General features: G+C 34.0%; 1 protein-coding gene and 1 non-coding gene across 3 annotated transcripts; both read right to left on the bottom strand.

The window, feature by feature from the left end:
- Nucleotides 1–3,788: 3,788 nt before the first annotated feature.
- LOC110103854 (probable phytol kinase, chloroplastic) lies at nucleotides 3,789–20,073 on the bottom strand. 2 transcript variants are annotated; one of them, XM_028698002.1, is made up of 6 exons: nucleotides 19,662–20,073; nucleotides 4,928–4,995; nucleotides 4,661–4,828; nucleotides 4,471–4,586; nucleotides 4,291–4,405; nucleotides 3,789–4,136 (listed from the first exon to the last, which is right to left on the bottom strand). In XM_028698002.1, the coding sequence occupies exons 1-6, from the start codon at nucleotides 19,965–19,967 to the stop codon at nucleotides 3,953–3,955; spliced, it is 957 nt and encodes a 318-aa protein (XP_028553835.1). In that variant the 5' UTR covers nucleotides 19,968–20,073; the 3' UTR covers nucleotides 3,789–3,952. The 2 variants fall into 2 exon arrangements, with proteins under 2 accessions (XP_028553835.1, XP_020688373.1); XM_020832714.2 differs by having other exon boundaries at nucleotides 4,661–4,792; nucleotides 19,662–20,069.
- A 5,307-nt stretch (nucleotides 20,074–25,380) lies between these two features.
- LOC114580459 lies at nucleotides 25,381–25,487 on the bottom strand. The gene has a single exon (XR_003701857.1). It is a non-coding gene; the product is annotated as a small nucleolar RNA R71 (small nucleolar RNA).
- Nucleotides 25,488–26,591: the final 1,104 nt, after the last annotated feature.

Genomic DNA, 26,591 nt, shown 5'->3' with positions numbered 1-26,591 from the left:
CCTCAGATGTCACGTGTGTGCTTACATCATTCTCATCGAGGCTTATATGGGATATATTTTCAGTATATAGATTGGAACTATTATAGATTATCTCCTTTTATCGGCATGAATAAGTGTTGTGGATCCAGTGACGTAGTTTAGCAACACATTAAGTTTCATTTGTTAACATCGATAGTGAAATTTAGCTCATTTCATCTTTTGCATGTTATCATTTTTTCTGTATTCAACCTGTAGGAGTGTACTTCTTCCATCACAATTCAACTTAGCAATGCAAATTTACTGCTTTGGTTTGCCATTGATTCGTACCTTTCAATATAAATCTCCTGTCACTGCTTGTAGGTGAATCATATTGTTGCACAGCGGGCTATTTTTTGCTTCATGCAAATGAGTTATCACCAATTGACGAATCTCCTATAGTTTCTCATAGATGTTTGCATTCATCACAGGCTTGCTGCCTTTTCCTGGAGGTAGTGTATCACACTCACTGCAATCTTCTTTACACGCACCTCTAGATGATCTACCACAGTTACGATATATTCACTACATTTTCTTGTAGGTAGGATTATTATATGCATTATGTGCTTTTCATCATCATCTATGAGTAAGCTGCATTGAATGCATATCTTCTATTACTGCCCGTAGGTAAACTACTGTACATATTATAGGCCTTTTGCCTCACATGCAAGCAAGTCACAAGGAATGCATATCTTCTAGTGCTGCATATAGAGATTTATATTTACTACACACATCTATATTTGCTCGTTAATAGCAAGTTATATACATGACAAATCTCTTATAGTGGCTCATAGGTGTTTGCATTTATCACAAATCAACCACCTTTACTTGCAAGGGGTCAATGTATTCGCCTGACACTGAATGATTGTTGATTATAAGGGTGGCACAGCATCCATTGTCTGTCATTGACTATCATTTATAGGCATACTATACGACAAATATTTTGTCATTGCTAGTAGGTGTTTTCATTCATTGTATGTCAAAGTGTGTATTTCTATAAGGAGTATTATCATTTACAAGAAAGTTTAGTGTGCTCATTTGCATGCTAATGTGAGATACCAGTTGAACTACATTTATTACCGATTTCCCCATGCATATTAACTGGTAAGTTGTTATATCTATTATGTATCTCATGAACAGATTAATGCACTTGCTCATTAGTTAACTGTTGTTGATTGCAGCAGGTTCATGTATTCATTTGCAGTTAAGTGACATTGACAGTACACAAACTTTATGTACTTCAGACTTCATTGAATGTATCAAATCGGCATACTCATTGTATATTGGCCCTCTCTGCTTGCAGGGGATTACTGATGTGAGCATCGTACATCAACTATTTGATCTTTGCTTACAAGCAAATTGTGTTTGAAACTTTGTTAGTCATAGGTTCCTTGCTTATTCATTTATGTTCAATTGAATGACTCGAACTGTGTTTTAAGATTTGTATTTTCAAATTGATTGTGCATTTTAGAGTTTTAAGGTCCAGTTCCCTCTGGTTAAGTTCAAGTTATGTTCTCTATAATTTTATTTAAGTCAGGTCCCTTACTTACTATAAAATTTGGCAGCCTTCTGGTGTCCCCTCCGTACAATGAGAGTTTGGAGAGAAAACTTGCCCCTTATAGTTCACCCAACAAGATATGATTCAAAAGTCAATGGCTTCAAGGGATCTAATTGACCCCAGAATTGCTCTTCAAGTCTTGTAATATGAAAATTACAATATTATGGCATTTTTCTAAGATTTTGGCAGCCTTTCGGCACCCCCTCCCCATGAGGGGAGGTTGGGAAGGTCATTTTTTCTTTTAATATGCTAGGTTATATCAAATACAGGGCCGAGGGCTTCACACAATATATCAACCCCAAAATTAGTCTTCAACACTCCAATTTGACGAGTGCCATGCTTGAAATTTGGCATCATATTAGAATTTCGGTAACCTTTCGATCCCACCCCACCCCCTAATGAAGGGAGGGGAACATATCAACCCTAAAATAAGTCTTCAGTGATCACTGTTATGATACCCGATATATATATATAAACATATCAACCTCGAACATAATTCATTGTGATTGATTGGATTCAATCTTTGTTTTAAAATAAACAAAAATTAGAAAAAAATATTAATTATTTTTTCTATGAAATTAAAAAACAAAAAAAAAATATTCTATTATTAGTTTTCGCATTAAAATCTGATTTTTAGTTTTTAATCAAAAAAGATTGTTGAAAAAGTTTTTAAAATATCAATTTATCACCCTCTTGGTGTGCCATTTCAACATTCAATTGATTTCACAACCAAATATTGAACCTTCACACCAGATTCCCTAAGAGAAATAGTTTTCCAAGAGAATCTATGTAACATATTATCAGCCCTATTGCAATGTAAAAAATTATTAATCAAACTAATAATATTCCTTCCAAGTCCATTAGGAATGGATATGGATTCAACCCAATAGTAAATCTAATTATAAATTGTTGATCTAACCAATTGAAACCTACCAACAAAGTAAAGGGTATTTTTTCTTCCACCCACCAAGCCAAGATTGAAAATTTGACATGATTTTATAGCAATTATTGAGTTTGATTTGTGATGATGTAAGGCCAATGCCAAGATAATTCCAAGGTAGAGGCCCTTGACAAATGTCAAGGTGGCTACTCAAATGATCTTGTCATTGTGAGTTGAAATTTTAAAGTAGAAATAGAAGACTTTGTTATGTTTTGCATTAAGACAAGGCTTTCTTGAACAAGTTAAGAGTATATTTTAGGAGAATTTCCCCACCGAACGATTCAAAGGCCAACCAAAACGCACCATGTAACCTAATACCTAGCAGTACCCAGCACTGATACCGAGAAAAAAAAAGTGACGTTGTGCGTCTTAATTGACCTCCAAATGACGTATGGTGTCCTCACAAAATAATTTATCATATTTAAGAGATGTGATGATAAAGCCATCAGCTATGCCTAAAACCAATAGGTCATTAGCATACATATCTTATTACTATCTTATTGTCTATAGGAACCATGACACCCAAAAAAAGGACAAAAAAGGAAAATGAGTACATAAGGCAAATATACAACAATTAAGAAGCTATTATCTTAGGCTTATATCCAGCAGGCTTAAACATTTTTAAATTCAACTAATATCCATTTAGAGTTGAACAAATCAAATTATAAATTAACTAAATATAGTTTTAAGCTTAATATATTTAAACTTATGTCTCATGAAGCTTTTCATATAAATTTAGCTACAATTAAGAAGTTTTTCATATAAAAAACTCTTTTGAGCCAATCTGCTCCCATATATATATAATTTTCATATAATATTAAGATTATAAGCTCATCATTTATGATCAAAAATTTCTAGCATGTAACAAAAATAAATCTAAAATTAATTAAAATAAATGTAATCATCACTGAATTTATAATTATAATTAAAATATCAAAACAATAAGTCAACTAACATTTATACAATAATATACCAGGATCAGTTAGTAAATGACTTGAGCCAAAAATACAGTCAAATAATTTTCTCAATTATCTCAATTGCTTATAACAATATATCTTCTTCGCCAACCAACCAATCAGATTAAACCCGATTAAGGTTTCGTTTGGGATGACTTTTTCATTGCTTCTTTAAGCAACTTACAAAAAATTTAATTTTTTAACAAAAAAGCTACTTTAAGAAGCAGTCAAAAAGCCGTCCCAAATGAAACCTAAATCTTAAACCTACCATAACTTAGCTATCTTGATTTAGCTTAAGCTCCAACTAAATATCTTGAGCTTTATTGCAACAATAGGTATTATTATTCAATAAATGTTTACAGTTGATTTCTAGTTATTCAGGCAAAAATTCCCTACTTCATTCCATTACATTTCTACTTGTTTTTGCCTGTTTTATTTATGCAAAGTACATCAATCAGTATCACAGTACACAAACCTCTTCAGTTAATTACCAAAGACAAGGCAAGCTGCAAGCGTACTGATTATAGGAACTGTAATGTTGTCATCAATCACTTGAGATATTGGAAGAGATTCCGCAATGGTTGCGGCCAAAGAAACCAAAACTACCTTCTCAACGGTCCTCCAATCCAAATGGAAGTAACCAAAAGCTGAAAAATAGTAAAGCATCCTACATGAAAAACAATGAGAAATAAAAACAATTCAGTAACAGAGAATATTTGAAGCAGGTGTAATGAAATTTTGCACTTATCAGGAAGAAGATAGAAAAAGATGCGACGAAGAAGAACATGGAAATGCGACTAAGTACTGAAATTAAAACCTACATGATAGAGAAAATAAAACCAAAGATGAACATGGAAATGCTTCCAATCCAGCTTTTCTTTCTATTGTGAGGAAGCTTCAGAGATCCGTATCTTCTACCCAGAATATCAGCAAAACCTGAAAAGTAAATATATGTTTCTTGGACTATCAAGAAAACAAAAGAAAGCATCGGATGAAATTACCGTCTCCGCCACTCATCATAGCCACTAAAATGATACCGATGGGCGATTCACGCCAGAAGAATAAGGAAGAAAACAACAAGACAAGGACATAGTAAAGGGGACCTCTCAGCAATTCCCTATTAACAAGAAAAAAGTGTGATTGATAGCTCATAATCATTTGATGCCACAGCAAAAGGGCAAAATGACTTACTTTGATTTTCCTTCTCTTGTGACTGATTTTATCAGACTTTCATCTGTGACAATAGAGAGGCCATAGATTATAAGCCTTATACTGTTTAGAAGAGGAACAAGTGCAGCAAAATATCTTGCCTCGGACGAAGAGCTGCAAGGTGGCAGAAGAAAAACAAAAATAGTTGGTCTGCATAAAGGTTTGGAGGAGTAAAGATATAAACACTGAAAGTTAGATCAGGGAAACACACAATTTTACTAAATTTGGAATACGGAGAGAAAAGGATACCTGAACATAGGCCAAGAGGCCATATAGAGAAGACCAGATAATACATGGACAATCTTTCTGCTTAAGCTCTGTTCTGAAATACAAATTAGTGATTATTGTCAAGGATACCAAAAACAAAAGAAACTAAGGTTTTCATCATTGAAAATTCTATCTATATTAGGGTAATGCTAAGCTATTATACTTTTAAATGCTCGAGTAATGCTATGTTAGCTTACTCATAACACAAAAATTCTTTATGCGTTGGCACTAAGAGAAAGAAAAGTAGCATTGTTCTGAATAATAAAAGTGGCATTACACTGCTCTATAATTTGATCTCCACAAAGAGATAGGTTGTAGAAGTAGTAGATTAGAAGAGAAGAAGAAAAGAATGTCCACTGGTTCATGGCATATGTACGAAAGAATATACTTGAATAAAAAAAAAATTAAGGAGAATATCATTAGCACCATCCAACTCAAAGAATGTTCACTTCAACCATCCAACTTAAATTATGCTAATAATATCCCCATCTATTTTATAATCACTCTGAATAATAGACTCAAGATATCTAAAACATGTATTCTTATTAATGACTTGATCGCCCAAAGTCACAAACCCTTCACTATATCTATTACTAAAATTACACTCCATATATTCAATTTTACATCTACTCAAATAAAAACCTATAGACTCTAAGGTTGGCCTCCATAATTCAAGTTTACCTTTAACTCCCTCTCTAGTCTTATCAATAAGGAGAATATCATTAGCAAAAAGCATACACCAGAGTACAAACTCTTGCAAATGTCTAGTAACATCCATGACTAAAGAAAATATATATGGGCTTAAGGCTAATCATTGATGTAATCCAACAGAAAAAAGAAAATACTTGGTCAAACCACCTTATGTTTTAACACAAGTAGTAACACCTACATACATATCCCTAATGACTTGAATATAAGCATTATTAACTCATTTCTTCTCTAAAACTTTTCATAGCACTTCTCTTGGAACTTTATAATATGCTCTCTCCAAATCAATAAATATCATATGAAGATCCTCCTTATATTCTCCATACTTCTCCATCAAACCTCTCAATAAATGAATAGCTTCCATAGTAAACCTACCCAGCATAAATCCAATTTGATTTTGAGAAACATTAGTATCACATCATAACCTATACTACGTAACTCTCTGCAAAAGTTTTAAAGTATGACACATAACTTAATTACTCTATAATTCGCACAATCTTCTGCATCACCTTTATTCTTAAAAATATGAACACACTCATTCCCCACTCATATGACATCTTTTTAGTCTTCAAAATAATATTTAAAAGTTTAGTAAGCTAAGAAATTCCTTCATCTTCTAAGCATTTTCACACCTCTATTAGAATATCATCAAGTCCAACAGCTTTTCCACACTTCATTTTATTTAAAGCCTCTCTAACTTCGATTTTACTAATACGCTGATAAAAACAAAAATCATTATTTTCATTTAGGATGTTAAGGTCACTAAAGTCAATCATATTTTACCAATCTTAATTGAAAATTTTACCAAAATATCTCATCCAAAGTTGTTGAATATCTTCTTCATATAAAAGTACTTTTTTATTTTCATCCTTAATGCAATTCACTTGCACTAAATCCTTACAACTAATATCGCTTATTTGGTTAACTTATACATATATCTTTCACCCTCCTTAGTATCAAATTTATTATATAAATCATTAAAAGTTAAAATATTTGCATCGCATATTGATTTCTTAGACTAGTTACGGGTCTCTTTATATCTTTCTCAATTATAAGAACTTTTACATCTAAACAAATTTTTATAACAAATCTTCTTACTTTTTATCTTGCCTTGCACATTTTGATTCCACCACCAACTATTTTTACTATTAAGAGCTATTTCATTTGATACTTTAAGCACATCTTTTGCAACATTCATAATATCACTATCTACTTTTGCCACATAACATTAGCTTTCTCGCGTACAGACAAAACCTTAAGATCTAGAATCTTACGCTCAAAAATATTTTTGTTAATATTCTTTAAAAGCCCCCATCTAATCAAAAAAATGTTTTACTTTATTTTTTATATTTTGTCTCTTTGTCTTATCGTTTAAAAATAATAAACAATATTGGGCACATAAACTTTCAATTTGAATAACTTTACAATCTTTAGAATCTAAACGATCTCTTTTTCTTATAAGAAAGTAATCAGGTGGAGATTTATTATATCTATTCTTATAAGTGATTAGATGTTTATCACTTTTTTCAAATAAGGTATTAGCAATTGCAAAGTCATAAACTATAGAAAAATCTAATATAGTCTTATCACCTTCATTAATCACTCCAAATCCATAGCCACCATTAATGCTTTAAAATAAACTACATCTCTACCAACATGTTCATTTAAATCTCCTCCAATAAAACTTTTTTCTTCAAGAGGTATCTTTTGTATTAATCCTTCTAAGATATTCTAAAATTTTGATTTTGAACACATATCCAAACCTACTTGAAGAGCATAAGCACTTATAATATTAATAATTATAGCATCAACAACAATTTTTATCTCTATAATTCTATCTCCAACTCTATTAATTTTTATATCATTATCATTCAAACTTTTATTTATAATCACACCTACACCATTTCTAGTACGACTCTTACCAGAATATCATAGTTTAAATCCTAAACTATCAATCTCCTTAGCTTTCTCTCCAACCCATTTAGTTTCATAAATGCATAGAATATTTATCTTCTTATGAATCATAATATATATTAATTTGGCTATAACGGAACCTATAATCCAAAATCCTATCCTAATTTCAATCCACATCCATCCATGATGTGGGAACCCTTGCCTATTTAACATTGTGGCCCTTGCACACTTCTCACTGTATTCAACCCATACAGCGGGTTTCTTCTAAGGAACGCCCTAGCATTAACAAAATGTATTAAAGGATTCATGTCATGAGTATTCGAAAAGTTTTAGGCTAACTATCGACTACTTAACGCAACACTCCACTTTTCTCATCAAGGACTTCGAAACTAGCAACGATAGTGTCATAAATTTGATTAAAGTATTATAATTGTTAAATTTGATTACTTAACCCATTCAATTTGTTCATTAGAAGCATGCAGAACAGGTGAAATTATTAGACGTAGTCAACGAAGGAGGCTATGCACAAGTGTTATAATCCTCTTATTGATTATCCACACCCTTACGAACAGCATTATCAACATTTAGTAATTTCTTGTATAATAGATGATGTTAAGTACAATAAAAAATGGTTACAAGTGACTACACCATTACAAGCGCAATTCTGAAACACTTGAAGTACTTCAAAGAAATCCTGTGTCTTCATTTATTTTTTTAGTTGTGTTATGCGATGCCATGTGAAAAATGATAGTGCTATTGTGATAAAAATAGACACCCCGCACTTAAGTGCAATCTCCATCCTCATGAAGCCATGGTAGAGAATACATTGGGAAGGAATTTTTGAAACGAATTTTCCAAAAATATCAAAATTGTAATATTATGGATTGTTTAAAAGCAACGCAGAAGTAATAGATTACATAGAAAAGCCTAATATATATAAAAGTTCCAGTTAAGTGAAATAACTCAAGGAGTACACTGCCAAGTAGGAGTTGAATACCAAAGCTACTTAAGACGAGGAGGAATCTCAAGCTCCTAATAAAGGGAGTGGAGATTCTAAGGCAATTATATCGGCAACAAAGAGACTTGAGGTAGAGTCCAAGATAACAATCCTTAAGAGTAGATTTGAGAGGTCTTGCTGAGATAGAATATTTTAATGAGATAAGGAATCTTGAGGTCGGCATTAAGGCCATGAAGACAAAAATGGCAAACCAAATAAAGTTTATCATGGAGAATGTTGCCAACTTTAAAGTCTTCGGCCAAGTTGACAGAAAGCGCTTTAACAAAGTAGAAGCCAACCTAACATAATATGCTAGCTAACCTAACTTAATATGCTAGTTACCCTACCAAGATTCTTGAGAGATTCACCAAAGAAAATCTATGAGAAATTAGTGAGCTGAGAACAAAAGTCACTCTTAGACGACTAGGACAAGTAAGAGGACTTCATCTTGGAGTGAAGAAAGCGATGATTTGATCTTAGAGCCCAAAAGTGGAGGAAGAAGCAAGAAAAGATGATTCACCAGAGGCTTCTGCAATTATCACTGTGGCTTTAATGTTACCTTCTACTCACCCCATGACAACTTCCGTAGTAGCATGTGCCAGGAGAGTCTTTCTTCAGCCGAGTTATAATGTTGAGGCACCAACATGAGGTAAGGATATCGTTGTTAACCCCACAGAAGTTGGGTTTGGACTGAAAATAGCCTATTGATTTCAATGAACAAGGGCATAATGATCTCGAAAGACAGTCTAGGACTATCAGTTCTGGAGGAGATATGAACCATGAGGGTAAGTAGAGTCAATAAGGGGAAGAACCTCTTAGTCCTCCCATGGAAGCTTCAGACCCTCTATCTGCAACAAGGAGAGTAAAGTTGCATTCAACTGAGAGAAACAACTTGTTAAGATTATTTTCAACTCAAGTGTTGATCCCTTGATAGATAAAGGGGAGTTTCATCGGCTATATATGACCATAGGCAAGCTATATTCTTGAGTCGGCCCACAAGAGGCTTGAGAATGTGTCAACTATTGACTTGTATATAAGAACCATGCATAACCATGTCTAGTATTAGTAGACAGGTTTCTTCCTAATAAGAAACCGTACAAAACTATTCACCAAATACAAGAACAAAGAAAAAGATTTTGATATTATGAATAAAAAAAATAGAGTTAGAAGTTTCTTGCAACAAATAGAGAGTCCTACGACATCGAAGCTGAGAAAGGTAAGTGCCTAAAAGAAAAGAAAGTGGAGCGTATAGAGAAATGCAAGCATCTAAAAGCAAAGAAAGGCAAATGCTTGAAAGCAGAGTAAGTCGAAATAATTTTGAAGAAAAAGTCATCCGAGAAGAATGCTTCTCGCTATATGGTAGCTAATTAAATGGAGAAGTCACGGTTAGATCTCACGTGCACAAGCAGCACATGCGAGATCCAAAAACACTCTAGACTATACAAATTAATAATGACAAAATGAACTGCATAGTACTATAAATAATTTGGAGTTCCCTGACAGATGTTGATTTGAATAAGAAGAGGCTTGCTTATGAGCTGATGGTTGCTAAGGCCCGGCTAACATGAGTAAAAAAATCTGCTAAGCCAAAGGTGAGCAAAAAATACTAAATTGAATGCCAAGTTGATTGAGTTTTCAAGTAACAATTATCTGGATTCTTTTTCTAAGAAATATGAAAAATGAATTTTTTTTATTTAGATATGTTGGTGAAGTATGATGTTATAACATCTGAAAGAGCGATATCACCAACCTCTCCGCTAGCAGAACAAATTATTTTGAAAGGAAGGGAAAAAGCCGAGTAGACCAATGAACGAATAATGATATATTTGTAAATTGTTCTTCCTTTTCATTCATTCTAGGAATTCCATTGCAAATTGATGAAATAAAATTTCTCTAAACAATGGCAAATATAATATCTCTATGCAAATATAATTCTTTTTTTTTTTAATAATGATGACTTAAATAATATTCATTTATGCATTAAAGTATCTCCTAAGAAGTTGTTAATTGTCCTAAGTCTTATTCTATCATTGATCCATAATATAACCTTTTAGCACAATTCATTGCCTTGTTAAATGGATCTCACCTTAAGCCAAAAGCTTTTGTCTTCATGAAAGTAATCATCTCTATAGCTCGCTAATAAAATGGACCTCTCGCAAAATGCGATCTTGTCACAAAGAGGGAAATAATGCGACCTTGACAGAAAGAGGGAGTCTGACGTTTAAGGCTTCATCTCTAAAACAATGATGGTTATGCAACTTTAATAAGTATTTGAGAATATTCAATATTAAAATCATCAATTCACTTATAGAAATAATAGCCATTTGATAAAATGGTCTTGAATATTTATCATCTCCTATAGAAACATGAGAAAAAATAGTATTGTTGGATTCAAAGTTTCCCATTGACAACTGACTTTACTAGCATGCCGACCTAGTGAGCTAGAATTTGTGAGAAAGGAAAGGGGAGAGAATAGAGAAAAATCAGTAGAATGGTAAAGAAACTGAATATCAAAACTATCAGAACATCCACTATATTAGTCAAAAGTCCAACATGAGGTTTTAAACTATTTCTCATTAGCTTTTATTTATAGGGTTCTGAGTACAATAACAACAACAATAAGCCTTTAACCCACTATATGGGGTTTGCTACATGAATCATTTTTCTCCATTGTGTCTTGTTAAAAGACAAATTCTCATCTAAATCTAATAAAGAAATGTCATTTCTAATATTTTCTATCACACAATGAGTCCGGTGCATCCCTCCAGTTCAACCATCCAATTTGAATTCTACTAATAATATCTTTATCTATTTCACCATCACTCCGAACAATAGGCCCCAGATATCTAAAACATGTACTCTTATTAATGACTTGATCACCCAAAGTCACAATCCCTCACTAGATCTATTATTAGTAAAGTTACACTCAATATATTCGATTTTAGATATACTAAAACAAAAGCCTTTAGACTCTAAGGTGACTCTAAGGTTGACATCCATAATTCAAGATTGCTTCAACTCCCTCTCTAGTCTTGTCAACATGAAAAATATCATTATCAAAAAGCATACACCAGGGTACAACCTCTTGCAAATGTCTTGTGAGAACATCCATGACTAAAGCAAGAAGATATGGGCATAAGGCTGATCCTTGATGTAATCCAACTGAAATAGAAAAATACTTGGTCAAACCACCTTGTGTTTGAACACGAGTAACAGCTCCTGCATACATAACCTTAATGACTTGAATATAAACATTATTAACCCCGTTCTTATGTAGAACTATCCATAGCACTTCTCTTGGAACTTTATCACATACTTTATCTAAATCAATAAAAATCATATGTAGATCCTCCTTATTCTCTCTATACTTCTTCATCAAACCTCTCAATAGCTGTATAGCTTTCATAGTAGACCTATCTGGCATTAATCTAAATTTATTTTGGGAAACATTAGTGTCACGTCGCAATCTATGCTCCAAAACTCTCTCATATAGTTTTAAAGTATGACACATTAACTTAATTCCTCTATAATTCGAACAATCTTGTGCATCACCTTTATTCTTAAAAATAGAAATCAATACACTCATTCTTCACTCATCTGACATCATTTTAGGCTTCAAAATAATATTAAAAAGTTTAATAAACCAAGAAATTCCTTCATCTTCTAAGCATTTCCACACCTCTATTGGAATATCATCAACTCGAACAGCTTTTCCACACTTCATTTTCTTTAAAGTCTCTTTAACTTCGGTTTTACTGATATGCCGATAAAAACAAAAATCTTTATTTTCATTTATAGGGTTATAAGTGCTATAAGAAAATCAATACAATATATATATATATATATGCTACACAGATCACCCATGGAATGCTACAAAGTACTCTAGATACATATCGTCCCCTAACTGGCTGAGGGAGAGCAAGGGTTGCAAAGCTCCGTCCATCTATCTCATATTGAGCTCAGTAGTACCAAGTATGCACTAAGTGAGCTTGATAATGTCGAGTAGGAGTGGGTGAGCCTGTGAAAAGGTTTCAAGGAGGAGGTGCTTGAATGATAATGACTCCCTAAGTTGATGCTTTTCTATTGTAAATTGGAGAAGATGGTTGCTCTGGGAGAACTCAGAGTCCGAGGTCGCTCAAAGCATAATTGAGTGATTAAAATGGTTCTCCAAGTATGTTGCAAGTTGTTAGCCTGATGAGGAACCCCTAGTTTGCCCCACTGAGGGCGAGCTCCTTGATAAACCCAATGAGTAGCACCTGACGATTACTCTGAGCGAGTCCTCTACGAATCCCAAGCGAGTAGAATCTCTTATAAGGAAAATTCTATTTGTGACCCCCCCCCCCTTGACAGCAAGTTCCTCTCCATAACCTGCCAGCAACCAATTAGATACTTATGAAGGCATATACAAGCATACATTTAGTTTTCTGATTCGCGTGGCCCTGTCATAGGTAAGTGGGGAGAAGGACATGCGGAAGAAGTATTAAAAACTACTAACAAACAAAAAATAGATAAGTAAATGCAGAATTTATTGTCTTGTTTTCACAGTAACCTCGATGATGAAATTGACCAGTATTGTTGATGATGATCTGATGCGATCCTCTAAGCGATTTCTATAAATTGGGTGTCTGTGTTGAGAAAGCTTTTACTCTTTTGTTTGTGTAACCTGAGAGCGTGTGAGTTACAAGTTCTAGGAAAATGAATCCTGTCGACAACACTTGCTCCCGCTTAAAGCCTCAAATAAGGTCATCCTTTGTCAAAGGCAAGTTGAGTTTGCAACAACTGGGATCTTACTATTTAGAGAGATGCATAGTGGTGTCCAGCCGGCCAAGGTGACTCGCGAGCCCGTTGCCGCCCCTCTTCAAAAGAATAGCAGGGTCTTGGGGTGATGTCTATAATAGTAGATATGTTGGATATGGCAGCTCCATTGTCGAACTAGCCACTGCTGGTAAAACCGCAAACCTACTTGACGAGGATGCGCATCTGGGTTGTGTCTAAAGAGGTGAGTCGATTCCTAGCACCCAATAGTGGAGTGTGGGGGTGGTCGCCCCTACTAAGGTAGGGGTGAGCTCTCATGAGCCTCAACTTTAGACAGGCAAGCGAAAATTGATGTGTACAAGACTACAAGTATTTTAGAATTGCATTATCGGGAAAGAAAGTGCCCACTATGAGGGAGCTCATAATTTGTGTTTCCTCGGATGAGCTACTAAGGCACCACTAAGCGAGCAAGAGATGAAGGATTTGGAATAGTGGGCGGTTATCTAGTACTCAAGAGGAATTATTCAACATGATCCCCTCTTGGCTAGCAAGAGGCGTGGCAGTGTCCGACACGACATGCGTCCGACACTCTTCTAGCACGTGTCGGACACGCCGAAAACATGTCAAATTAAAAAAATATTAAATACAAATTGGACACCTATGTCCGACACACGTATCTTAAATATTTTATGAATTTTTTAAAAATACAATTTCTTATATTTATTTTTTTTACTTATTTAACATATAAAATATAAATTTCTTATTTCCTATCCACAACACCAAATCAATCATCTGCACTTAATACCCATTCATCGAATATTCTTATTTCCATTTCTCTTTGGCGGGTTACAACTTTGATTTCACAACAATGTCTGATGACATCTTAACATCAACATCTGACGTCATTACAACATCAACATTTCAAAATAATCTCCATATCAAAGTCTGATGCTGTCTTTACATTGATGCTTGTTGCAAGCAATTTCTACACCCACAACTTAACATCTCATCTTTATTCAATGTCTTCTCAACATCAATGACCAACACCCTCTCAACATCGACAATAAACACCCTCTTAACATTGTCGCCAATAAACACCCTCTTAACATTGTCGCCCAATATTTATTGTATAACATCAATGCCCACTCTCAACAGCATTGTCATCTCTCTCGATGAATGATAAACGACAATGACACCCGACTCTCGATATCCTAATATTAATCATTTTAAGCACAATTTCTAGTTAAAATGAGTTATATTTCTAAATTATTTTTAAAATTATATTTATTCAATTTATACACTATTTTTAAAATATAAAAACTATAATATCGTGCCAACTAGTGTTTGTGTCCTATATTTTCAATAATTGACGTATCCTGTGTCCGTGTCGTGGCGTATCCATGTCGTTGTATCTGTGTCTATGCATCATTGATTACCAGAGAAACCATAAACAGTACTACATTAGGAATGAGTTGGGAAACAAGCAAATTCATTTTTTCAAACGCAGATTTAAAAATTATGTTCACAGGACTTCAGTATCTATCAAAATGTTGTCAATCTAATAGTTAGCGATCACAGTAGTGATGACCACTGCGTCGTTATATGAGATCCTTCCTGCGAACTTGTCTTATTTCACTGAAGGTGACAAAAGCAACATCCCTAGCTAGCGCTCGCGAGGTGAACACCAAATTCACCTCTTCGATTCGGGTTCTTTTTGAACTCACTAGAGAATCTGCTAGCTTGCCACCTACAATGCTGAGTATGGTTATGATAATGTGTACGAAGCGAGGAGGAACTAGTTTATTCCACTACTTTCAGTTTGTGGCTTTCCTGGCTGCCGACATATATCGACGAGTCCAAAACCCTTCAATTTTCCATCCTTGATGAGCTCCTCCATAACGCTTCAAAAATGATGACACTATTCTATTTCATGGTCGTGATCTTTATGGAAGGTGTAATACATTGAAAAATCATCAGCATGCGAAGTCACCTTTATAGGCACAGGGTGCCTAAAGAATTCTTTATTTTGAATGACCTCAACAAGCTCAACCATGGACACTCCTATTGGAGTATAAGTGAGGCAAGTCACCAGATGGTGCGCGACCACTTCTAGATATGGACAAGTAGTGCAAATTGGCTCTTCTGATCCACCCTTGGTGTTGGCGTCCCTATGATCCTAAACGGCCTAGCTTGCAGGGGTGTCCTTGGTTCTTCAGGTCAATGCTAATCCCAAGATCGTTTGATCTCCTATCCCTTCCATCTCTGGGGTGAGTTCTTTCTCTTTCGCAACCTTGACATTGCTCACTTCCAGAGGCCAATTCATAAGGGCTAGTGGTAGAGAAGGACTAGGCCACTCGATTGTACTCTTTAGCATTCAAGTGATTCATGTCCAGCTATAACAATTCAACAACTGTCTTTGGCTACTCCCAGCAACAGGCGAGTGGATCACATAAGTGTCAATTCCTTTAGCATCGTGAATAACAAACAATAGTTAAGGGCATCATCAACATCGAACGGAGAGGTTATCAACTCGAAGGTAGCCACATGGCTAGTTGGATCGAACTTGCTCGATAGAACTCCAAGTTTGGCACTTAGAACTTAGGAGGCAATTTTGTTTCTGGCTCGCCATATCGGCGGGCTATAATTTTCACCACTCTACAACATGCAACGTAATTAGAAATCGATGTTAAAGTCAATGCTCTATCTTCTGATTGCCTAGGTCAAACTGTCGAATTAGAAGAACTTTCAAGAGTGTTGTCGCATCGGCTCGCCATTGTAGGCTACCCAAGACATCTTTGAATGTTTCCATAATCCCCTCCTACATTTCCTGTAGGTCTCGACAAGCAGCATGTTCACAAAAAGTTGAACTCACTCCTTTGTTTGAGCTTGTTTTCTTCTCAATGACATCAAACCACGCTCGTTGTACCTGTGAGGATGTTGGATCCAATTTGTCAATGGATAACATCTGACTTTACTAGAATAACGACCTGATGAGCTAGGATCTATGAGAATGGAGAGCAGAGAGAATAAAGAAAAACCTATAGAATGATAAAGAAACTATAAATCTTAAAACTAGTACAATATCCACCATATCAGCCAAAAGTCCAGTATAAGGTTCCAAATTGTTCCTCGTCACTTCTTATTTATAGGATTTTGAAGGCTACAGAAAAGGCAACATGAAGAAAAAGAACAAACTACAATGCTAAATAAATCACCCATATAAGGCTATACACTACCCTAGACACATGTCGTCCCCTGATTGGCTGAGAGAAAGTGATGGTTACAGAGTTCCATCAGTTTTTCTCGGGCGAGCTCAATAGTGCCAATTATGCACTGGGCGAGCTCTATAGTGTGGGCAAGTTTGGTACTACCAAGTAGGAGTGGGTGAGTCTGCGAGCGAGTTTAGAGGAGGAGATGCTTAAATGCTCCAAAAGTGACTAGCAGTCTGTGCTGAGCCTTATATTGCCTAGGTGAAAAGGCGAGTGATATGTGATTGTTGATAAGTTGGGCTTAGTGAACGCTAATCATGATAGGGCAAGCTGAGGGTTCCCTAAGATGGCGCTTTCATGTAGCAATCTGAAGAAGACGGCCACTCTAGAAGATAGCAAGTGTTTGAGGCCACTTAAAGGAGCGTGTGACTGAAGTGGTGGTCCAGGGACATGGCAAGTTGTTAGCTTGATGAGGAATCATTGATTCATCCCTCGATGAGTGAGCTCCTTGATAGGCCTAGGTGAGTAGTGCCTGATGATTACTCTGGGTGAGTCCCCTGCGAGTCTCAGGTGCCTCTTGTAAGGCGAGTTTTGTTTATGAGCCCCCTTAATAGCAAGTTCCTCTCCATAACTTGGCAGCAACCTGTTAGATATCTATGAAGGCATACACGAGTATATAAGTACAACAATAGAAGTTCAACAAAGCAAGAATGTTCTTCAATGGAATCTAGGTGTTGATGAATTACATGATAAATTGTTGCTTAAAATTAAAAGGAAAAAAAAAAAGAGTTAAAGCTTCCCAAAGGAAAGTAAGAGAGCCCACACAATGATGCCTCCTAGATGAAGAGGAATCAACACCTTAGCATATTGCTAATGATGAGGAAAGGGATGATAGACTTAAAGCAAGCAACGTGGTCAGATAGGTCCAAGTTCCCACTATAAATCTTCATGAAAGCCAATAAATGACTCATAATATCTCTAAAATCATTGGAGAATAATTAAAAATCTCTTGTTGGTTTATCAACCATACCAATCAAGGAAATAAAATTTTTAAAATTTGATTAATTTCAGGACCACTCTATCTGTCCTATTTGGCCAATCAAAATTTTTATATTTTTTAAATTTTAGATTTTATTTTATTTCTATTATTTTTTTATTTGTAACTGGAAAATTTATCAATCCATATAATAAAATTTTATTGGCTAATAAGACTTCAAAATTTTCTAGACATAAAAAACCTATAAATAATATCTTGTTTTGAACTTTCGATTCATTGAAAAAAATTATACATATATAAATTTCATATGGAAAGGCTTGATGGCTTATATACTTATTAGTGGCTGATGAGTCCTTAGTTATCTTTTTTCACCCTTACTCCTATTTACAAACACAATCCTCATCTTTTCTACATAACCTAAATCCAAGCTTCCCTCAGCCCCAAAATGCATCTAACTTCTTCAAAACTCTCCTAAATATTCCCTTGCATTCCTCCTAAACTCCCAAAGTCCCAACTCCACAATAACCCTAATATACCCTAGCCAAAAGCTCAATATAGAAAGATAATTTCTTGATTGTCTCTTATTGTGAGCAACTGAATTGAAAATATCATAGCTCCCAAATCACATATCCAAAATTCATAAAAAGATCAACATTAGTTCACTAACCTCGTAAACCTTTGATATGAACTTTCTTGTCATTTTCTCCAAGAAATTTATACTTTGATAGCCTAGAGGCTTCAACATCAAATCTATCCAAATCATAAATACCCTTCTCACCACTGCGCACATAACCCTTCCATCATCACTTTAAAGGGGCATCAAACAAGTTAATGTCCTACCATAAATATATTAGTGACCCTACATAAAAATCCTAAAAAGATCATGTAAGAGATTTCAATGTTTCATATAATATGTCTGATTCCTTAAGCCTTCACTCAACTAGTAACCCTATTATCTGTGAGGATGTAGTCGACATTATAGAATTGGCTACACGATATGATAATACACAAAGTACATAATTTTGATTAGGTACAGCTAGCGCTGTAGTGAGCATATATAGTTTAGAATCAAGGGCAAGTAGAGAACTTTAGGAGAGTTTCAAATTTGAGGTGTCACCTTTAATGAGACCTTCGGGAGAACCACACACTCCCACATCCCTCCCCCCCCCCCCCCCCCCAAAATAAACTCACAAATACTTTAGCCAACTTACCAATTTTTTGGGCTAACAACATAAGCAAGAAGATGATTCATGTGTCCCTGAAGCGAATTTAGTAGCTCAATAATGAGAGCTGAGTTGGGTTTTTTTCTTATCAACTTGATGGGATTCAATTCTATGGGACTCGAGACTCTAGCCTACTTTAGGCTTGGCATGTTACAAATGATAGGCCATTCAAGTCAGTTAATAATAAGCGACTTGTTGAACCCAGTTCGGATGAGAGGATTCTCATAACAACTTTATTAAATTTACTTGGATAAATATGAATTTATATCAAGAGTTTTCATGTTAATTCTATTATCAATTACACAAAAAATGTGGTATGGAAGGAAAAGGCCTACTCCTCCCAACTATAACAAAACGTAACATGCAGACTTAGTCAAGAGGCTCATCCTATCCTTTACATTCCTCATTAAATTACTTCAATCAGAGGCAGTGCGATTATTAATTTCCACTTGCTTTTTTTTTTACTAAATAGCCATAAATCTAATATCTTGTGTTTGGAAGACATGATGATTAATTTCCAATTACTTTTTTTGTACTAAATAGCCATAAATCTAATATCTTATGTTTGGAAGCCTTGATGAAAGTGAAGGAAATGAAATGTATTTCACCCAATTTTTTAGTTTGATTCTTTACCTGCAGCGATTAATTTCGCATTTTACTGCCCATTTTACAACTCCTTCCACTAAAATGCGCACCCCACAAAGACTAACCACAAGATCCACCTCAATACTCACTGACTAACACCGAAGCCCCGAATAAATTGTTTTTCAAACAAGTAAACCGTAACATTCCTAAGCATCTCCATGTCAAGAAAAACAAAATAGAATCGACAAAAAAAAAATCCAAATCACTTAAAGTTCCTTCATCAAAACATCTAAAGCTATGAGAATGGGAAAAGATTATAACCCAAGACCTGTTCGATGACGTTTCGCATGGTGAGGCTATCGAAAGCACGCACCAGGGAATACCCCCCGACCATCACAAGCGCCGCCGATCCTCCGTCCCGAAGGATCGTCACCATTGAAGCTACGGAGTCGGAGGTGGCGTACGTGCTGAGAAGACGTGATCTCCCGATGCGAGCACATTTGCCGGCGAATTGCGGATGTACGAGCGACGGGAAGAGAATAGCCGAAGAGTGGTGGAAAATAATGGATTCCTTTAGCAACCGGTGATCCGTCGATCTCACCGGAGGAGATGAAACGATGAGAGGGAACTCCATGGGTTCCCTGTTGCCAGAAGTCTATTACTGTCAACTGTGCACAACGTACGTAATACTTCGTCTTTTGCGCCAACAATTAGCCTCCAGCAAGGATGGCTATGAATATGTGATCCCGATCTCTCGTCAAGTCGGATTCTTAAATGTCCCATAATAAAAAATATATATATATATATATATTTTGAATGGCTGAATATATTTTAAAATTAGTATAATATATAGAAAACTAATACTATATAAATTTTAAAATAAATTTAGAAATTTTAAGTTTATTCTGATTTTTTTTTCTCTTTAAGTCCGATATATAATTTTTCGTAATTAATTTGAATGTTAACCTCTTTATTAAATTGGTCAAAAAATTTATTGCGCGTCTTATTTGATTAAATTTGAATTCAATTTAACTTGATATAAAAAAATATTTAATTGTTGTTAGATTACTTAAATTAAAATAAATAAAATTTTCTTATTGAAGCATTAAATTTAGTAAAAAAAATTTAAAATTATATTTTATATAGGAGTATCAAAGCAATTGACCGGTCAGATTCAGATCCAATTTGAAAATTGACCCACTTAAATTCAATCAATCCATACTCGACCCATTAATAAAAGGGTCAAAAAGATCACCTCGAATACAACCCGCTAGCAACCTGAACGACACAAATCAGATTAGTTAACCCATTTTGGTTAAGAAAAAAAAATTATAATGTTGATATGTCGCAAAAAAATCGGCTTGATCGGGCATGAATCTCGATGCCAATATGAATTAGGAATTTCTAAACTATATTTAGAACCATTCAAACTCTGATTTCAGCAAGCATATAATCAAATTGAATATTTTGAGAAAATAAACCCAATGACTCCAAATTCAGTTTAATTCAAGCCTAAATGAGCCCAAATCAAAAAACCAAAACACTCTTGGAAGCTTCAAAGTATTAATTGGATAATCAAAAAATATCCAAATATGGCATGCTTGTAGTTTAATCGAGCGGCTCGATGAGACAAATCCATCAAGTCCAAGATTGTTGAAATCTTACATCATTAAGGCACATACATGTTTGATAAATGCTCTATGATTAAGGAAACTAATACCACTCGTCCAATGGAATACTCCCAACCTACCCTTGATCTTCTCCATATTTACTATCCATGTCACTCCTAAAAAACTATAATTAACCCCTCATTCTACACATGAAGGAGGAAAAAGAAAAGGAGAAATTTTAAGAGCTCTCTTGCTCCCTCCGTTTAGGGCTTCCACCGCCGAAGTTCTTGTTGACCACCATCGTCTGTCGACTAAGATCCCTCCGACCATCTTCGCCCACCGACTATGATCCTACTGATCAAACAAATATGCCAACACTCTCTTAAGTGTAGCTATCATGCCATTCTCCAACTATGTATTATATATAGTAACCCAACACCCACCTCTGAGGAAGGGCATCATTTGCAATCAACCCTCAATACTAGTGGAATCATTTCAACTGAGCCAGAGCCTGTTAATTTTCTCCTTTCAGGGATTTCCACTTAAAAATCTTGATGTCTTCTATGAATGCTACACCCTACTCTTTCATTTGTATGTGTCTTAGATCTTCATACAAAACTAAGATGATAAATATTATATCAAATTATATTTTTTGGGATATAAACAGACTCCTATAAATGGTGCTTCCATAAAAGTTCAAATGGTCAAAGTTAAGCTCATATTCACTCAAATTAAATGCTTTAAATAAAACACCATTATCACTTATCATAAAAAAAGCAATAAATAAAGATTTCTCTCAATATAATACTGTCGATTACTTAACTTGTCTTAAATGTCTTAAGTTATTCGTATGGCTCTAACCATTAATATGTATGAAGTGCAATTTTATTGTGTATTGTTTTTTTGAAAACAACAACTAAGAGATACAAATGTTCTAAATTTTAAAAGCCAACAATAACCTTTTTCTATAAAAATAATAATAATAATAATAATAAAGGAAGGCGATGTCACACGTTCAATGAGATTTTATTTAATTCATGACCCCGAGAGAGATCCATGTTGACGTCTTGAGAATGATCATGCCTTGTTATTCCTGAAACTTTAATTACAACTTTTTTGAAAGACTTAGCCGTGTATTTCCAGACTATGCATTCTTTGATGTCTGAAAATAAGAGGTAACTGATATGTCGCCATAGAATCATATTGATTGGGCATGAATCTCAATGCAAATATGAATTGGAAACTTTTAAATGAAATTTAGAACCATCGAAACTCCAATTTCATCAAGCTTATGATCAAATTGAATGTTTTGAGGAGATGAACCCAATGTCACCAAATTCAGCTCAATCTGAGCCTAAATGAGACCAAATCAAATGGCCAAAATACTCTTAGAATATTCAAAAGATTAATTAGATGACCAAACAATATCCAAATAAGATATTCTTATAATCGAATCCAAAATAAGATATTCTCTAATATCAGTTAGCTGATGGAACACTCACATCCTACCGTTGATTTTCTCTATATTTACTAGTCATGACACTCCCAAAAAAGTATAAATAGCCCCTCATTCTTCACATGAAGGAGGGAGAGAAAAGGAGAAATTTAAGAGCTCTCTTGCTCCCTCCATCAAGTGTTGCCATCGTCAGAGTTCTTATCAACCAATATTGTCTGCCGACCACGTTCCTTTCAACCACCGTTGTTTGTCGACTATAATCCTTCTGAACTCCGTCGCACATCGACTAAGGTCTTTCTAACCACCTTCGCCTACTAATTACAAACCTACTGATCAAACGAGCATATCAACTCTCTCTTAAGAGTATCTATCATGCATTCTCCATCTTTTATTATATAAAATAAACCAATGGCCTCCTCTGAGGAAGAGCATCATTTATAATCAACCATTAATACTAGTGGAGTCATTTTAATTGGGGCTAAGCCCCGCGGTTTTTCCCTTTTTCAAAAATTTTCACATAAAAATAATGATGTCTACTATAAATGCTACACCATACTCTTTTATTTGTCTGTGTGCTGGATCTTCGTACAAAACTAGAATTCTAAACTTTATACCAGTCTACTACCATGAATATTCTAGGACGAAACAAATGTATTAACTATAAATTTATATTTGTCAAAAAAAAGAAGAAGAAGATTATACCTACAATAAAAAAAATTTACGAAATAAAAGATATTAAACAGGTCATTTTTGGATCAAAAACATGTTTATTTTAGGATTAATCTAAACCATATCAGATATTATTTTAATCATATCAATTTTTTGTCTTCTCTTACGTTGCTATAAATCTTGCACAATGACAGCTTAATCTGAATCATTAATGCTATGTATAAAAGATATTATTTATTTAACAATAAACATTTTTTTTATCAATGAATTTGACATTATTGCATTAATATTAAAAATCATTCTAATCATCATTAAAAAAAGTAAAAAATTCCATTTTATTGCAATCATGACTATCACCCTTATTATAATGATTTGTCAGGATTTAAAAATCTTAATTGTTTATTTATTTTTATGAGCGTTTATCAAAATATAAAATCTTTTTTTAATAAGATCTTTCTGCATAATATTCAGTCGCATTATTTTCTGATGAACCCCACAAACAATCTTATCAATGATATTATCTATCAGTACAGGCTTAATAATTCTGGCGAATAGGATTCAGTGATTTGCTTACGTGGTACAAATCTTATCCACGCAGCCAAGGCTTGTTAGTTTTGTCTTCTCATACCTTCTTCAAGTAGGCCAATATCAACACATAGACTGTAAATTAAAATTTGGAATTAGTGAATATGTGGTATAATTGTACTCAAAATATCTCTATATTTGGCATGAATGACTATGTGAAGAATAGCTGTTGACAGTCAATTGTGTGGAGTCATAATTGAGAATTTTAATAGTATATTTTTTTTATAAAGTTAATTGTACAGTTGATGTAGGAAAAACAACTTAGATATTTTGATTGCAAAGAGCAGTATTTCATCATAAAAATTATTAAAAATAGTACCAAATTAATAACCAAATGAGATTGTTATTGTTATTTCAAAAATAAAATTACGAGAAAGTTGTCTCTTATGGATCCTAATTGTTCGCACATACATATTATGCACGTAATTGTTTTCATAACTAGCATATCTCGTTAGTTGACTACCCTCAAATTCTCTTTTACTCCTAGCCCAAACCAAGAAAGTTGGAAAACAACAAAGTCTACCAACCAACAAGAGTTGAGTTGAGCTGAGCTTAAGCTACTTCCAATGAGAACCAAAGTTACCTCACTTCTAATTTCTCTCATGAGGATATTAAGTCTACTCTTTTTTAGATTGGGGATGACAAAGCTCTTAGACCTGATAGTTTCTCTGCTAAAATTTTCAAAGATTCTTGGAGTATAGTTGGTTCCTCCTTCTCTAAGGACATTAGTCATTTTTGTCATTCTATCTCCTTACTTGATAGATTGAAACACTTTGCTATTACTATCATTCTTAAAGCTCTTCATTCCTCTACAATCGGTGCTTTTAGACCCATTTCTATATGTAATGTGTATTATAAGGTTATTGCCAAACTTCTTGCTAGCAAGCTAAGAAATTTAATGCCCTCTATGATTCATAAGGCTCAGTATGCTTTTATTACTAAAAGAGATATAACTAATAATATTATTTTCGCCAATGATATCAGTTTTAATCATGTTAAGGCTCCTAAAATCTTCTATGCCAAAATTGATCTTACAAAAGCCTTTCGATAATGTGGATAGAGAGTTTTTGTTTAATAGAATGTTAGATCTTAATTTCCCTCCTATTTTTATCAACTAGATTAAGGCTTGCACTGAGCATTTGCCCTTTTTTATGATCATCAATGGTGAAATGAAAGGTTACTTCAACTCCTCTAATGGTTTGAGATAGGGTTGTTCTCTTTCCCCTTTATATCTACTTTCATCATGGATGTCGTCTCCTGTCTGATGTACGTCTCTTGCTTAAATGTTTTTTTTCTCTCCCATTCAAAAGAAGGGTGTGATCATTAATAAGTGTAGATAATGTATTATTTATTGTATTATACTTTTAGTGAAAATGTATTATTTTAGTTGTGTTGTGCACAACAAATATAAAAAGAGCACACAATTCTAAGTATCATCCAACGTTGCGGCGTCGGACAAATCAACGCCCCAGAGCCATCAAGGAAACCACATTTGGGGGAACACCTATAGAAGATCTCAATTTATATTTAGTTAGTTTTTAGAAATTTGTGCAATATTTAAGTATATTGGTGTTTGTGATGATGCTATTAGACTTAGATTATTTTTCTTTTCTCTAAGAGATAAAGTTAAGATGTGTTTAAATTCATTACTCCTAGGCTCTATAACTATTTAGAATAAGTTGGCTCATAAAGTTCTTGTTATATATTTCCCACCTTAAAAAACTATCAAACATAGAAATGATATAACTTCTTTTACTTAGTTTGAAGGAGAATCCATTTATAAAAGTTGGGAAAGGTTTAAGAAAATACTTAAAAAATGCCCTTAACATATTTTATATGAATGGTTGGTTATTCAAATATTTTATGATGGATTAGTAGGATCTCTTATATTTATAACTGATGCTGTAGTTGGATGATTATTAATGTCTACCCCATTTGAGAAAGCCTATGAATTAATAAAGAAAATGGCTACTAATAATTTTCAATGATATACTAATAGGGTAAATCCTATGAAAGTAATAGAAATTTACAAATTTGAAGCTTTATCAATATTGCTTGCATAAGTTATAGCAATTTCTAAGAAATTAAATATAATAAGAGTAAATTCTTGATTATGAATTGAATCTTTGGGGGATCAAAATTCAATTGAAGATAATAATTTGGAAGTGATAAAAATATTAATTTAATTGGAAGATAAAATAATTTATATTCAAATACATATAATTCAGGTTGGAGGAACCATCTTAATTTTAATTAGTGAACTAATATAGGTGGGAACAATCAATGAAACATAGGCAGAATAATCAAGGAGTAAATGGTAACAATTCTTAAAAACCTGCTATTAATCCTAGACTTGCACATACTTAAGGATTTTATTAAGTCGATCAATTTAAAAAAAATAGTATTGAAAGATATATAGTAATACAGTTACGAAATTAATTGCAATTTCAGGATACTTTTATTAAAAATTTGGAAACCCAATTAAGTCAACTTGTTATTTCAGCCAGTACTAAACCTCTTGGATCTTTACCTAACAATACTGAAGTTTACCCAAATGAAAAAAAAGATATTAGTGGAAGTCATTTGAAGAATGAAAATAATGTACCCAAGCCAAATTAAAAAAATCTAGGCAAGTCTGACTAAAGAATATACACTTAGCGTTTCTGGGAGGTAACCCACTTGTGATGATATGTATGGTATCTAGTGCACTAGTTATCTTGTAACTTGTATTATTTTCATATTATGTTATAACTCCCCTTAAATTATATGAATCAGTTGCCTTGACTTCTTATAACTCTCAATCAATCTCCAGCTTCTTATAACTCTCAATTAGTGAATCATATGAATTAGTAGAGGATTACATAGAGTTGTCATATCATGTATCTAATATCATTCAGTACTTTATTTTAAATATAATAAAATTATATCAAATTATTTA

The sequence above is a fragment of the Dendrobium catenatum genome, unplaced genomic scaffold, assembly GCF_001605985.2.
Source record: "Dendrobium catenatum unplaced genomic scaffold, ASM160598v2 fragScaff_scaffold_1025, whole genome shotgun sequence".
In the NCBI taxonomy this organism is placed as follows: domain Eukaryota; kingdom Viridiplantae; phylum Streptophyta; class Magnoliopsida; order Asparagales; family Orchidaceae; genus Dendrobium; species Dendrobium catenatum.
Note: the sequence above shows the minus strand (reverse complement) of the source record. Positions and strands in the feature narration are given on the sequence as shown.

Coding starts and splice junctions, on each gene's coding strand:
- LOC110103854 (XM_028698002.1), bottom strand. CDS start 19,967: ATGGAGTTCCCTCTCATCGTTTCATCTCCTCCGGTGAGATCGACGGAT. Junction 4,996..19,661: donor TGCGAAACGTCATCGAACAG/GTCTTGGGTTAT, acceptor ATTTCAGAACAG/AGCTTAAGCAGAAAGATTGT. Junction 4,406..4,470: donor TATGATGAGTGGCGGAGACG/GTAATTTCATCC, acceptor TTTACTTTTCAG/GTTTTGCTGATATTCTGGGT.